The sequence below is a fragment of the Brachyhypopomus gauderio genome, chromosome 18, assembly GCF_052324685.1.
Source record: "Brachyhypopomus gauderio isolate BG-103 chromosome 18, BGAUD_0.2, whole genome shotgun sequence".
Classification (NCBI taxonomy): domain Eukaryota; kingdom Metazoa; phylum Chordata; class Actinopteri; order Gymnotiformes; family Hypopomidae; genus Brachyhypopomus; species Brachyhypopomus gauderio.
In genome coordinates, this window is record NC_135228.1 from 14,127,517 (window position 1) to 14,143,874 (window position 16,358).

Sequence of the window (16,358 nt, forward strand, 5' to 3'; positions counted from 1 at the left end):
CGCACTCGCTTGACTATGGCCGAGGTAAGATAAGGAGGCCTGGCCTCTCCAGTACGGCTTCACAAAACTGACTTGGTTTCTCCCAGTGCTGCACATTGCCAGCTAAGAGATCAAACTACCTTTCAAACAGTAGATGCATACATGGACCGCCACTTTGATAGTCTCTACCAATCACCAGTAGGGTTTCCTAAAGGACTGCAGCTGATTATACATTATGAGGGCGGTGAAGCATTCTGGAGCAGTGACCCTGGTGTGGCAGATGCACTGTAGTGTATTGTGCTCATATAAGCTTATCAGGCACAGTTGGTTTGAGACTTCAGCACTGAGCTGAGGGCGGTCCGTCCCAAGAACGTCCAGCCAAGAGCAGCTCGGTGGTCAGAAACTGACCAACGGTGAAGAGTATGACAACTTACACAGGTGTGCGTGGCACCATATGCACAGCGCCTTATCACACAGTACATCGACAAGGTGTTCCTCATAAATAAATACCACTGATAAAGATGGTGGTATGTTGTACTTGAGATCTTCTTTGGCTTGTTTTTGTTCACCCCCTATAAGTCCAGGCATTGCTTATTCATGCAACTGGGTAGCAGTGTTGTAAGAATGAACCTCAGATTTAAACGCTGCACTTTCTGTTTTAGTTCAGTTTTTATAAAAAAAAAAAAAAACAATGCATTGTGTACTTAACACTAATCCAGATGTGTTTTATTTTCATTATACCTAACAGGGCACTCCGGGACGGGACGGCTACCCGGTAAATATCCCTCTAATTCCATGCTTTTAACATGTTTCCAGCCAGCTCAGTGCGTTTGATACTAATCATGCCTTAGTGGTCATTCAGCTTAAGGTATCATAGAGCGCCACCTGCTGGACATCACTGGGATTTTGACTGTATTTTAATGCCTTAAAGATTCTGACAGGGTATTTTGCAACTAACTACCGTTCAAAAGTTTGGGGTCACCTAGACAATTTTGTGTTTTCCCTGAAATCTCGTACTTTTATTTATCAAATGAGTTGCAAAATGAAATATAGTCCAGACATTGACAAGGTAGAAATAATGTTTTTTTTTATTTGAAATAATTTTCTACTTTAAACTTTGCTTTCGTCAAAAAATGCTCCCTTAGCAGCAATTACAGCATTGCAGACCTTTGGCATTCTATCTGTTAATTTGCTGAGGTAATCTGGAGAAATTTCACCCCATGTTTCCAGAAGCCGCTCCCACAAGTTTGATTGGGTTGATGGGGACTTTTTTCGTACCATACGGTCAAGATGCTCCCACAACAGCTCAATGGGGTTGAGATCTGGTGACTGCGCTGGCCACTCCATTACCGATAAAACACCAGCTGCCTGCTTCTTCTCTAAATAGTTTGTGCATAATTTGGAGGTGTGCTTTGGGTCATTGTCCTGTTGCAGGATGAAACTGGCTCCAATCAAGCGCTGTCCACAGGGTATGGCATGGTGTTGCAAAATGGAGTGATAGCCTTCCTTATTCAAAATCCCTTTTACCTTGTACAAATCTCCCACTTTACCAGCACCAAAGCAACCCCAGACCATCACATTACCTCCACCATGTTTGACAGATGGTGTCAGGCACTCATCCAGCATCTTTTCAGTTGTTCTCCGTCTCACAAATGTCCGTCTGTGTGATCCAAACACCTCAAACTTTGATTCGTCTGTCCATAACACTTTTTTCCAATCTTCCTCTGTCCAATGTCTGTGTTATTTTGCCCATATTAATCTTTTTCTTTTATTAGCCAGTCTCAGATATGACTTTTTCTTTGCCACTCTGCCCTGAAGGCCAGCATCCCAGAGTCGCCTCTTCACTGTAGATGTTGACACTGGCGTTTTGCGGGTACTATTTAATGAAGCTGCCAGTTGAGGACCTGTGAGGCGTCGATTTCTCAAACTGGAGACTCTAATGTACTTGTCTTCTTGCTCAGTTGTGCAGCGGGGCCTTCCACTTCTCCTTCTACTCTGGTTAGAGCCTGTCTGTGCTCTCCTCTGAAGGGAGTAGTACACACCATTGTAGGAAATCTTCAGTTTCTTGGCCATGTCTTGCATTGAATAGCCTTCATTTCTCAGAACAAGAATAGACTGTCGAGTTTCAATTGAAATGTGTCTTTTTCTGGCCATTTTGTGAGTTTAATCGAACCAACAATTGTAATGCTCCAGATTCTCAAGTAGCTTAAAGGAAGGTCAGTTTTATAGCTTCTCTAATCAGCCAAACTGTTTTCAGCTGTGCTAACCTACTTGCAAAAGGATTTTCAAGGGTTTTCTAAATATCCAATAGTCTCCTTACACAGTTAGCAAACACAATGTACCATTAGAACACTGGAGTGATGGTTGTTGGAAATGGGTCTCCATACATCTATGTAGATATTGCATTAAAAACCAGACGTTTACAGCTAGAATAGTAATTTACCACATTAATAATGTATAGAGTGTATTTTTGATGCATTTAATGTTAGCTAAATTGAAAAAAAACAGCTTTTCTTTCAAAAATAAGAACATTTCTAAGTGACCCCAACCTTTTGAACGCTAGTGTAATTTATTAGTTAACTGCATATTAAGAAGATGATAAGACAGTGTGGTATTTTGATGTTATACTTCTATGTGCTGGCTTGCTGTCATCTACTGAGCAGGTTCTGTTTCTTTCCTTGTAAATACACGATAGGATCATTTGCCCAAACGTTGTGGTTTTGCGGATTCTAGTCCTCATGATACTGTCCCGTTCATGAGTGTGTGCTGACTTGGTGACTAAGGTTGGGAGAAAAAAACCCACAAACAATAGTAGCTTGTAGCTAATAGCCATTACCGAAAACAAGGATCAGATCCATGCTTGGAAAAACATCACTAGATCCACCCTTGGCAGTCACTGAATAGAATTTGGCCCGTCTAAGACCAAAGATCTCATGTCCTGGACTGAGCTGCTGGTCGGGCACATCGGCTGGGGCTCCGCATATGCGTCTGGCTGCAAGCTTGAGCGGCTCCTGTACTGTAGTAACACCCACATGGAGACCCACAGCTGTGTAAAGTCTGTCCAAGCATAACAGCAGTGTGGGTCCGGGGTGCAGCACACTGGGCCTGCCTGCACATGCAGCACTGCTGGATGTCTCACGCTCCTCTCTGATTGGGTATCCACTGAGCCTGGACCCACACATCTGTGTCCCGCCCTCTTTCTCTCCTCGCTGTCTTCCCCTCTCCCCTTCACTTTCTATCACTTATCAGACAAATATAGTATACTCTAATACTCTTTAGAGTATTCCTAGCACTAAATACACCCTGTGTGCAGTTATACTTGCAGGCCCCTCTGCTCAATTAAACAGCAGCTTACTGTAGCTAACTTGCTGTTGATTTCTTTGTTAATTTGGTGACTTGTAACTGAGGTGACTGCTACGACCCACTGAGGGGAGTTTCAGCACCGCCTGTGGAGTGGACAGCAGCATCTCTGCACTCCGTTATGAGCATGACCGAGTCTCAAATGATGGATGTGGCTGAGGGCATGTCTTGTTCACACTGGCTTCGTATCGGTTTGCAGGGTTCGCCGTTGACTTAGTCCCCACGTTTGGCTCCTTGACTCCTCCCTGATTCTTCGTCTTCATCTTCGGCCTCGTTCCTTTTCTCTCTCCTACTTGATCGTTGAGTCTTTCATCTGACTCTACATAAACCGCTACTCCTCGCTCTCTCGCTGTCGTTTTAAATCACGGGTGACACTGACATCGCTGTATATATGGCCGTATATCTTTTTCAAAGAACCTCCTCGCCGCGTTACGTTCAGAGGAAAGACGCTGCAGCATCTTGCCAATATTGTCAAATGGGATTTTTGAACAGCAGCTTCAAATCTAAATTTCAGTTCACGTTCCACAGCCATGTGTTGCTGCTCGTAGCTGAGAGATGACCTTAAAACACGACGCATTTGATCTTCTGAACACATCTGATCTCTCTCTTTATCTCCGTCTCCTTCACTCTCTTTCTCTGTCTCACTCTCTCTCAGGGTCCTCTGGGTATGGATGGTAAGCCTGTAAGTACTCCCATCTGTGACACGGCTTTAACCTACACCACCATATAACAGCGGAGAAGAGTAAGGGCCAGACATTCGATAGTCTTGGGGTGGTTTTTCCCCTTCCGCTGACCGATCCATCTCACTTTAGCCGTACATCGGTTCCTCGGGGTCTAGCCAGACAGGATTATCTCATCAGAGCAAAGATTCAGATTTCTGTTCTTGTACGAACACCGATGCTAAGGCAGGTCACACTGAGGGATTAGATACGGACCCATTCATAAATCCGATGTGTTCACATGGCCCTCGTGGTCCGAAAGGCAGCCGGGTTCATGCTCGCATCCTTAGCAAGACCGCCTCGGCCGCTTCACATCACACATGCTGAATATCTCAAACCTCCCAGCTCCCCCTCTGGGACCTCTCCTGTGTTACGACGTTTGATCCACAGCCACCTCCCCTCCCAGTGGCCAGGAGTCATTACTCCCCAGTCTCCTCCCATGTGCAGCACGAGCCTAATCTCAAAAGAACACATTCAGAATTTGAAGCAATACGGTAAACATTTCACTTCAAATAAGTCTCAGAATGGATGACCGCTCCATAACTACAGGTGAGCGGGCCAGAGGCAAGATTTAATGCAGTCGTGAAGCATGGATCTGGAGTGAGTGAGGGAGGTGTAGTGAGGTTAGGAATGTTCCAGAGCATTCAAACTCACAAATCCATCTCCACAAATAGGAAGGGACAATTCACCACAACTGCTGGCCACTGTGAGATAAGAACCTTCTATCTGCTAATTCACATCTGTCTCTTCTTCTGCCAGGGAATGCCAGGGCCAAAAGGAGATAAGGTACGCACAGAGCACTTCAGACCACATTCCACCATGAGATTTGCACGGTGGCCTGTGTGCGGCGGCAGCCTGCAGACGTGCCAGTGCTCACCCAGGCCGCGGTGGCTCTGGCCTGGGGGGGCCATGTGACGCCTGGGGTGGCCGTGTGACGCCTGGGTGGAGGCCGTGTGAGGCTGCATCCCGCTCGGGGCCCCGTGCGGTCGCACGTAGGAGGCTGCTAATTGTTTTTCTCTTCCCTCTCCGCAGGGCGACCAGGGAGACGTGGGACCCAGGGTGAGTCAGATGAGAAACGATGATCGCTGAACTGACACCCTGAAGGCATATGGGCCAGCCTCCAATCCAACACCCCCACCCTAAGATCCGGTCCTCTTACAAAGACGGCACGTATGGCAGCTCAGACACCGAACTGTCAGTTCAAGATTTAAAGAGGGCACTTCCTCTCCTGCTCCTGTGATCCACTGATACCTCCCTTATGCAGCCTAGCCTTACCACACTATAGATACAGTGATGGGCCTTGACTGAAGCTTCACCTCTTCCACCTTCCACACAATCAGTACAAAACAAACATGGAACAAACAAGGGAGGAGTGCTTCAGCAGGGCTTCATCTGTACTGCAGGTGGATAGGTAGACTATGACCTCTGCTTTTGGGTCACGGGAAGCTGCTCAATCTCTCACAGTGTAGGCCTTATATGCTCCCTATCTAGGGTACGTGCTGTCTTATGCTGTACCGCTGCAGGTCAAGTTCTCTCTTCACATTCTCTGTTTAGATTCTGTTTGGTTGCCATTAGAGACATTTCATCCTGGTCGTTGCAGTGTAAACTGTTAGAGCACCAGAAGCCGTCATCATTATGAGAAAGTAAACTGCTCCTGGGAAAATGTTACCTTTCCTTATGGATCTAATGCCATCCATCCCGACCACAGATCTAAACAGAGACCTCATGGCCTAATGTACTCCACTGGTAGGTAATCATATCCAGAAGTCCACAGCATCTGAAGCGCTAATGTAGCCACGCTGTCTGTAAGAACCTCACTGATTTGCTTGTTGGAAAGTGGGTCAGTGAGAATAATATTCAAACAATGGGCAAAAATCGCTGCCTTCAAACGTGAAACGAAAAAACATCCGTTACTCGTGTGCGTTTTAACAGTGTCCCCTGTCCACGTCTCTCACACCATCATCCGGTCTGTCTCTCTCTCTCTCCCCCTCCCCCTATATCTCCTCCTGTCATATCATGTCTCCCCCATGTCTCCCCATGTCTCCCCCCTCCCAGGGCCTCCCAGCCTATGCTGCCTCTGCAGGCCTGCTCAGTAATCAGATTCTCGCAGTCAAGGTTTGTCCCTCTCTGCCCACCTTCCCTCTCCACCTGTCACCTTCTCCTCAGTCATCTTAAGACTCGAAGGTGCTGATGGTGACTGCATTTCTTTTCTTACTGCCCTTCATTCACCTTTTCCTTTTATTTCGCACATCGAAGTGGAGTGGAGGAGACACTAAAGTCATTATCCACCCCTCTTTTTTTCCTTCTGTAGAAAACCACTCATAGTTGTCGCAGTGTCTTTCTAACCCTTCCGCTGCACGCTTTTGCTGCGCATCTCGATGTCCTCTGCTGACCCCTGCTGGCAGATGGCCGTCCAACGCTTTGAGCACGGCTTCTTCTCTGTTGCAGGTGGCCACCACACTTTCCACAGGTGCTTCCTAAAGGTAGAACCGAAGCCCCACACACGGCTCGGTATCGTCTCACCTCCTCTCGCCTCTCTTCATCGCTCTTTTTCTCTTCATTTCTCTTTCTTGCTTCCTTACTTTATCTCACTCTTACAAATAGCCCCCCTGGCAAGTTGGGCTGCTAACATGCCTGTCTGCTTTGAATTAAAGAGAAAAAGCAAGAGACACATAGTGAAAGTTAGAGAGAGAGAGAGAACACATTATAGCATAGACAAATGGTTTGCTTTTGGAAATTAAGAGAAGGAGACCACAGCTAATAAGTTAACCACAATAGTGGTTTTTATCTTGGTATTGTAATAGGCTAAAATGGGGGCAGAAATCCACAGATGTAGATGAGTGTGAAGTTTGGCAGCAGCCTTTATCACTCCATGGGGCTTTAGCTTTGGATGCCTAGCAGCGTTGCCCCCTCCGAACTGCCCTTATAAATCCAGCCAATTCCGTGGGTCTGGCCACTGCTGCCAAACCTCACTGCTTCATCATATTGAGATAGTCACAGGAACCAAATAAATACATTGTGAATAAATGTGAAACATGAGTCCTTTGTGGCTGAGGAGAAACGTGTGTTTGAAGGGTATGAAAGTAAAACAAGCAGACTATAGGAAAAACTGGAGATGCTTTTGATAAGTGCAATTTTACCTTCTATCCATACATCTCTCTCTCTCTCTCTCTCTCTCTCTCTCTCTCTCTCTCTCTCTCTCTGTGTGTGTAGGGTGATCAGGGTCAAACAGGGCCTCCAGGTCCCCCAGGGCCCCCCGGGGCACCAGGCTCCAGGGGGCTTCCAGGGAACATGGGCAGAGATGGACCCCAGGGCCATGCAGGAGAGCCGGTGAGCGAACACTCACATACATGCACACATTAGTTTGTTGTCCGTGTTGAGATTCCTCATAGCCTGGGTGAGTCAGGCACATCTAGACGGTGACACCATACGCAGTGAGCCCAGTGTGTAGGGATGGACTCAAATGTATTTCAGTCAAACATCAACTTGCTGCATTTCAGATTTCAGAAGTGGTTTACTTGCTTTTTAGCCTTGAATTGAACCATTCAGTGTAATTTCTGAAATCATATTTAATCAGCACTGTGATTCTAATCTCCCAGTGTTTGAAAGAAACTGGTGTTCCTCCCCTGAAGTCATACTGTACCACCTTTTAGACATTTAGTAAATATGAGGGAGATAAACTTGCATTACGAGCTAGTTAACACAATCATCAGACCCACAGTGCTGTTCATTGGGTTCCTTATAGTGCACCTGCTTTACAAAAGCAGTCGGTAAAACACTCACCACTCCCTCTCTCCCTTTCCCCCTCCCTACTCTCTCCCTCTTACCTCTCTGCCATATTGTGAGCAGATGTTTGAGAGTCTTGGGTTCGGAGGCCATTTCCTGATGTTGTTCAAATTGTGTTTGTCTTTGGCCGAACCCCCTTCATTAGCAGCTGAAGGCCTGATGCCAAGACTCCTTCTTACCCCTGTGTGATGGGGTCCACAGGTCTCGCAGAACAAGAGTCCTGAACGCTAAATGGTGTCTGTGTTGTGTCTGATGGTTTAAAGGCTGTCAACAGCTCATTGACCGCTGCAGTTACATCTGTTACACAGAAGCTTTTTGGATCCTTAGCTGGCTAACTCCGCATTACATCCCGGGTGTTGGCTCACCTAAGAGAAAACATTCAAAGAGCTGCTTTGACTGCGCATTTGTGCATATTTACAAGTGTTTGTGTGTTCTGTGTTTATTATTTATGGATTCTATAAATTCTCAGCTCAAATGATACTTTAGATAGATTAGCTAATGCTTAGAGTTTATCACATAAGGGAGACAATAACCTAAGGTGACCTAAGAACCAGCCCTGAGTCAGGCATTCTCTCGGATTTGTTAAGAAATCTAGTGGATTCTCTGGATTTGTTAAGAAATCTAGTGGATTCTCTGGATTTGTTAAGAAATCTAGTGGATTCTCTCAGATTTGTTAAGAAATCTAGTGGATTCTCTGGATTTGTTAAGAAGCCATCTAGTGGATAAGCAACAGACTTTCACAACTGTGTCATTTTAAATCGAAAAGGAATTATCCCTTATTTAATATCTCCTGTTAACAGGGCCCTCCTGGAAAAGATGGGATTGAGGTTAGTATATTAGCTTTAATCCGGTGTGACATAATACCACCATTGCTGGACACACCACCCCTTTTTTAGTTTGGTTTTTAGTGTTGACACTCTTTGTATTTTCCTTCCCTTAAAGGGTCCAAGAGGGCCACCAGGTATAAAGGTAACACCTTTTGTTTGTGTATTCCCCTTTAATGTGATCCCCTGTTAGGAGTGTGTGTCCTGTGTGTGCTTTTTGTGATGCCTGTGGTCTCTCCTGCAGGGTGAGGTTGGAAATCATGGCATACCTGGTCCTCTGGGCCCACCGGGGCTTAAGGTAGGGTTACTAGTGGATGACCACATATGCTACAGCAATCCTTCTACAAACTATATGACTTGAACTGGGGGTTTAAATAATTGTTAAAATATGCAATAAAATTAAAATAAATGTTAAAATGAATGTTAAAATATGCCATAAAATGATTTTACCTTTATTATGCTTGAACTAGAATTTATGCATTAATATGCCTTCAGAAATATACCAAAACACCACAGAAAACAAACAGATAGAAAAAGAAACCCATACAGTATTTTTTATTATCATTGAGTTACATGTATGGGCATGTTTGCCTCTCTCTAATTGGTTCTATCAGACGAAATGTAATCTAATGTGCTTTACATTGTATGTAATGCATAAACATTCACATCTCACCCTAGCAGTGGGTGGTGAGATCTTTTATCATACTCTCATTTATGGCATCTGTTGCAGCCACACATAAACTGTTCTAACACTGAATCAACACTGTCTGTTTCAGCTGTTCAGTTTTGACATTCGTGTGTGTAATGACATTATAATTAAAGATCACCTGGTGTGTCTTGTAATAGTAAAGGCGTTGGGCAGTTTATCTGTAGAAATGTTCTTTGTGTTAAGGACTCTGTCATGGATCACTTTCACAGAATGACCCATATTGCTTTTTTGGGCGTTTTTGTCTGTCCTCTCATCCTCACCCTGTAGGGGGATCAGGGCGAGCCGGGTCATGAGGGGACAAGAGGCGTGGATGGACTCCCGGGCGTGAAGGTACAGCTGATGTGATGGGTTACTGTGAGACACAGAGAACAAAGTGCATTTGAGAACATTAGTCCAATTATATGAAATAACCACATTTGCACACCTGACTCTGCAGGGGGAGAAGGGAGAGACTGGTGCTCCAGGTTACCCGGTAAGTGGGTGTGTCCCCAACCAATGAAACACTGAGCTTGTTCAAGATCTCTAGCTTAAAGAAAATTCCAGTGGTTTCCAGGTTTCTGGGTAAATTATGACTCAGTATCTTAAAGATCATACATTTTCATTTTTTCATTATCCCAACATTTTATCAATATGATGATTACCTTGAAAGGTTACATGTTATCATTATGATGATTACCTTGAAATGTAACATGTTATCATTATGATGATTACCTTGAAAGGTTACATGTTATCATTATGATGATTACCTTGAAAGGTAGCATGTTATCATTATGATGATTACCTTGAAAGGTTATGTTATCATTATGATGATTACCTTGAAAGATAGCATGTTATCATTATGATGATTACCTTGAAAGGTAGCATGTTATCATTATGATGATTACCTTGAAAGGTTACATGTTATCATTATGATGATTACCTTGAAATGTAACATGTTATCATTATGATGATTACCTTGAAAGGTAGCATGTTATCATTATGATGATTACCTTGAAAGGTTATGTTATCATTATGATGATTACCTTGAAAGATAGCATGTTATCATTATGATGATTACCTTGAAAGGTAGCATGTTATCATTATGATGATTACCTTGAAAGGTTACATGTTACCATTATGATGATTACCTTGAAATGTTACATGTTATCATTATGATGATTACCTTGAAAGGTAGCATTCTGCTAGAACTTCTGTAGTTACCTTGGTTTCTATACCTTTCAGTTCTTCTTTGTGTTCAAGCTGATGGTCACATGCTGTTCTTTACATGTATTTAATTACTTATTAAGTCTTATAATAAAATATCACCAAGAAATATTGAATAATATAGCAATAATAATATTGCATTAGCAGTGTGCTAGAGTCACTAAAAACTATTTTGCTGTATGGTACTATTGGTTGGTACTTTTTTCCTTTCGACGAACATGTTTTTTAAAAATCAGGAAAATTAGCCTTTAATCACCATTGATATATTCACACATTCTCTTTCTACCTCCTGTTCTTCTGTCTTGCTCAGGGCGTTCCAGGAAAGAAGGGGGATTCTGGACTCATAGACAACCCTGACCTGTCTGCAAGCTTACATGTCCTGCAGGTGAGGTACACTACAGACATATCAAATCCAACATTATGCCATGCCACTGGACTTTAAATAACTCATCCCATTGTTGGTAATGTTAATAACAATGGAAAGCGTCATACATATTCAAACTCAGTTTGCATCGCACTTCTTTTCAAACAGGGCCCTCCTGGTCCACCAGGGCCTCCTGGAGGCCAAGGAGCAAAGGTGAGAATATTGTTAGATAATGATTCATGCCCTCAGAAATGGAACAGAAATAATATGTATAGTTGGCAGAGAAAAGGGAACATGCATTCCCAAGCATGTGGGTGCACTAATTCATGAATATATTCATAAATATTTAAATATATCTACTGAAATCTTATGTTATCAGGGTGAAATGGGCTATCCAGGGATGCCTGGAGTTGAAGGCAAACAGGTACTCATATCATATAGCAACATGCACTGAAGCATATCTTCTAAGTGATGAAGGAAAATCAGCAGTCTATACTGAGATACCAAACTTCAGTTCTGTAGATCTAATTTCCTGATCACACAACTGATTCAACAAATGAAGGCCTTTCACAACATCTAAATACTGGAGTCAAGCATGTAGGATCAGTCAGGCTAGTAGATCTCCAGAACTGGAATAGGACACCACTCATCTAAACCTTGTAAACACTGTAAACTCGTGCTTTGGCATGTTCATCTCCTGATCTCCACCACAGGGTGCTAAGGGGAACCCGGGAGAGCCTGGAGGTCCTGGAGTGGCAGGACAGAAGGGGGAGAAAGGCGAGATGGGCCTGCCAGGCCCAGTGGTGAGTGGGGCACTGGAGTGGAGCTGGCACTCATGGTGGAGGTCCAGAAGGGTGGTGTTATGATGACAAGATTATTAACACATCTCACTGGTGTTGTGCTTTTCAGGGTGCTGATGGCCATAAAGGAGAGAAAGGAGACTCCAGAATTGAGGACAATCTGGTTTGTGGAAATTTTTAATAATAATTTCTGAAGAACACCTATAATTTATTACAGACTGGGTCTCTATTCCTACAATGTAGTGTTTAATCTATGCAGTATATAGTCAGGCAAGCATGGCTGATCCGATTGTTTCCTTGAGTTTTTAAAAGCAGGTCTGCAGGGTTTTTTTTTTCACTTTTCCATACATTTATATGGCAACACTACCAGGTAGAACTGATCACATCAATGAAATGACAAATTATATCTCCTAGAACACGCTGTTAGTGTCTTACTCTTATTCTTACTCTAAAGCTTAATGTGGAAATCACTAAACAGCATTTAAGAGAATGAGTGTTCTTCTTCTGTCCTATTCAGGCTCAGATTATCCCACTGCCTGGCCCCCCAGGGCCTCCTGGACCCCCCGGTCCTCAGGGAGTCATGGTAAGGGAAAACATGAAACCCCTTGTACTGTTTCTATTTTCTGTTCTAGTTTTAAGTAGAACAGAACTGGCTTTGTAGAGAAAATAAGCTTTAGCCTATAATCCACATATCATCTTTTCATATCTTTTCTTCTTAGGGCATTCATGGCGTTCCTGGGCAGAAGGTAAGATTGTACTGGCATCTTAAAACAAAAAAATCCCTTAGAAGCACATGAGATCGTTTGCATTGTATAGGACTAACAGTACAGTGGATGTAAATGTGTGTATTTTGCCTCAGGGGGAGCCAGGAGAGGCAGTCAGAGGAGAGAAGGGGGATGTTGGGGAGAGAGGCCCGTCAGGACCACGGGTAAAACCTGCATTCTGATACCTCCTCTACTCCAGTCCATCTCAGTTCTATTCAATTATGGATTCATTTAGGCCTTCAGCCAGATCTGTAGGCATGGCTACAGGGTTGGTGGCCCCTCTGATTGGCCCCTTAAGGTCTCCCCCACTTGTCACTTCACTAACTACATTTTGAAAGCTTCACAAAATGTAACCCTCATTTGATTTCACCATGAAATCTATATTAAATGAGGCCCATACAAACAGAGAGACACCAGGTTAAGTAACCAACGAATAAAATTCTGTTCTTATTAACCTTGCCACTGCTGATAAGCTAGTGTAGTAGACAGGGCCAGGTAGATATTAGACAGGGCCAGTAAAATAATGACAAAGGGGATAACTAACTGCAGTTGTTGTTACATTCTCAAGGTATAATTTGAGAATGTCAGTCCAGGCATTTTGCTGTATCTTAAAGCAAATTAGAATATTATGCTAATTAGATCAGTCTGTGATAGTCATTTTACGATAACATTCGGTGTGATTTTGAATCCAGCTGTCAATGGATTTTTGAAGTACACTATATCAGTAAAGATTTCCCACTTGAATCTCTTGTCTCTTGAGATCTGATATGTGATTTAAGCCATCCCTCTTTTGGTTTCTGACTGTGGCTGATGCCAGACTAGTTATACATCTCACAATGTCTATTAATGCTGAAAGCCTGTCCTTGAGGTCTGCCCAAGGGCACCTTCACATAGGTTGTTTCTGAACTGAACTGATATTGTTCTTCACTGTGTTTAGGGTCTTCAGGGTTTTCCTGGCTCCAGTGGATTGGTTGGCTTGCCGGGTACAAAAGGTGAAAAGGTCAGCATCTTTCAATCGCCATCACTGACCACTTTTAAAGGAATTTGCCATCTCGTTTTTACCTCACGTAACCTTTTACTGTACATAGGTATTCGATTCTAATGAGAAATACTGTCAGTCCTGCTTTTCCAATAATATTGCTTTTGCTAACAGGGCAAACAAGGAGAGCCTGGTTTAGATGTAAGTATGATTTAAGTACCGGTATGTAGTTTGTTTTCTGGTTTGGATCCCAGCTCTTACTGACTCCATGTCTACCCTACCAGGGCTTCCCGGGGTTGCGAGGGGACAAGGGTGACAGAGGTGAACGAGGGGAAAAGGTAGACTGTCACACTCACACTCATCTTCACAAATTACGCTGATGTGCCTGATGCCTCTCACTGGTCTTTTTTTCATTTTTTTCAGGGTGAAAAAGGCCCGACAGGGAGAAAGGGCCCCAAAGGACAGAAGGGGGAGCAGGGGCCTCCAGGGCTGGACCAGCCGTGTCCTGTGGTACGTTGGACGCCTGCTTCTCCGCTGCGTTTGTAGAGCTGTGTAGTTCAAGTGCACTGAAGAGTGCTGAGTGCAAAGGATGTGGATAGTAACAACCTAAGAGCCTTATTTTTTCCCGCCTTTCTCAGCCTGTGTATCTTTTTTTTGTTTTTCTCTTGTGCACTTTGAATTCATTTGGAGACATTTAAAAACACTGCATTGTGTGAGAGCACAAAGTGATGTGGCCCTGGAGTGACTGAAAACAAAAGGGCTCTATTTCATGTCCACAGAGGTGGACATTCCAGGTTCAGAAAGTAAAACTCCTTCCCAGGATTTTACTCAAGCTTGATGGATTTTCTAATTGGTGCAAGCCAGGTACAATTAGTGGAATCAACACAATCCAAGAAGCCTGAGCAAAATCTTGGTGAGGACTTTTACTTCCTGAACCAAGAATGCCCACCTCTGCCCATCAACACATCACTGGTGGCGTGAGTGGTTATGATTGGCATTCAGCTCAGGTGCCCTAGCTTCTTCTAACTTCTTCACCACTTTCTTTTTGGTTCCCAGGACCGAGATGGACTTCCAGTGCCAGGTTGCTGGCACAAGGTTTGTATCCTTGAAAGTTTTTAACGTAGAACTCATATCACTATTTATTTGTTTGTTGTTGAAAATACTTTATAAAAATTGTGGTTATGACAAGCATCTCTCTCTTCTTTTTGCTTCTCTTGCAGTGATGATCAACCTGAACTATGGAATCTGTACATATTGATATATATTTTCTAACCCTTGCTTTATTTTCCCCACAGTTTAGAATTTGCTGATTTTGTTGTTGCTGTTTTTTATATACTGGGTTTGATACAGAAAGTTACACTGTTCGCCCCTTGCAAGAACATCTGTCCGTATTGCTCTTTATTATGAAGAAGGGCTCTAAATGATAAGAATCCAAGAAAAGGCAGATACAAGTGTTGAACTGAAATAAACACGTGAGGGCACATGGACTCATGGGATGCACAGACAAACTTGCCACTGAGCTCAAGGACAACACGTCTGTACCTAACCAGCACAACACCAGCCCGCCAATCAGACCCAGCAGAGCGGGTTAACGCTCTGAAGTGAAAGGCCCCACAGACAAGGCACAATGACCGTCCCAGACCTGAGAACGGAGAGGTGGGCTCCTCGGAGTGAGTTCTGTGCTACACAGAACACCACTGTAGACTGTTTGAAAGGAACTTTGTATGGGATTTTCACTGAGATGAGTTCTTGGGAAGTAGTGCTCATGTCAGAAGAACATACTGATGTGCACAGGAGTTAGAATACAATAAAGAACTGAAGTACAATGGATGATGGATACGTACTTTGTATGTATGTTGTGTAAACCACTTTTGTCTGTTATAATAATGGAGTTCAGACGAATTTAAACATTTAATTTAGTGATAAGCTTTGCAAGAACTGATGTATTTTAATACTCTTACTGATTGTCTGTAAATAATATGTATAGTTTTTGTCAGTCTTATAGAGTTCATAGCGTGCAGTGTTTGACTATGGTTGTTCTGATATCCAGTGTCTACTGATATCCATTCGCAGCCAGGGAACATAAGGTTTCTTTCAAAATCCACACTAGAGCTGCAACCTCAATATCTTTTTTTCCTCACGATTTTGAGTAATAAAAGTTAAATAATAGTTATAGTGGCAAGAAGGATGCGTGATGTCCATAGGATCGAGAAATGTAAGTCATTCTAGGGTTAGTTTGATGCACAGTCAGTTGTTCTCAGTTTATGAATAACAACAGTCGTGTTAGCGCCTGATAAGGCCGAGAATACTGCCACATACTCAGTTCATACAACATTTCACACTGATCAAATTCACCATTCACCTCATCTGCCACTCAGTATATTACGCTGTTCTTCAGCAGCCATGTTTTTAAAAACTCACCAGTTCTACTTAGCGTGCTACAAGCCCAACCTGATTGGCTGGCTGAGGTAGGAATCTGTGGAATCTGATTGGCTGATTGAAATGGACCACTGTAAAATCTGTTTCGCTCACTGAAGTGGAAATAAGGTTTCGCATGGAAAACAAAATGTAATCATTTCGTTTCACACTGTGAAAATGCTTTTCACACAGTGAGCGCAGTAGGGGTGATAATATTGCAGAAAGAAGAGGCGCTGTTTCCTGTGTAACATTTGAATTTTACCATTTTTGCGTGGTGGTGAGTTTCATACGCGTTATCATATGAAACTCACCATAATAACATTTTGTTGCATGGTGACATGAAACATGCTAATTACATTTGAGAAATACATTTTAATTTAAATAAAAATGACTAATATGGCATCAAAATGTATGTGTAAACGAAACATCAGTAAAAGTTTACCAAATTCCAAA

At 43.2% G+C, this 16,358-nt stretch overlaps 1 protein-coding gene across 1 annotated transcript; it reads left to right on the top strand.

Moving 5' to 3' along the window:
* col23a1b (collagen type XXIII alpha 1 chain b) lies at positions 1-16,358 on the top strand. The gene is made up of 26 exons (XM_076979700.1): positions 1-24; positions 728-754; positions 3,995-4,021; positions 4,818-4,844; positions 5,091-5,117; positions 6,114-6,173; positions 7,272-7,388; positions 8,645-8,671; positions 8,787-8,813; positions 8,913-8,966; positions 9,645-9,707; positions 9,814-9,849; positions 10,891-10,965; positions 11,113-11,157; positions 11,324-11,368; positions 11,658-11,747; positions 11,854-11,907; positions 12,262-12,327; positions 12,464-12,490; positions 12,604-12,672; positions 13,446-13,508; positions 13,662-13,688; positions 13,772-13,825; positions 13,911-13,997; positions 14,544-14,582; positions 14,708-16,358. Exons 1-26 carry the CDS (start codon positions 16-18, stop codon positions 14,708-14,710), a joined length of 1,245 nt encoding a protein of 414 aa, XP_076835815.1. The 5' UTR covers positions 1-15; the 3' UTR covers positions 14,711-16,358.

Excerpts from the sequence above, each read along its gene's own strand:
- col23a1b (XM_076979700.1), top strand. Across the intron at positions 4,022-4,817 it reads TGGGTATGGATGGTAAGCCT|GGAATGCCAGGGCCAAAAGG; the intron begins GTAAGTACTCCC and ends TTCTTCTGCCAG. Across the intron at positions 11,908-12,261 it reads CCAGAATTGAGGACAATCTG|GCTCAGATTATCCCACTGCC; the intron begins GTTTGTGGAAAT and ends TGTCCTATTCAG.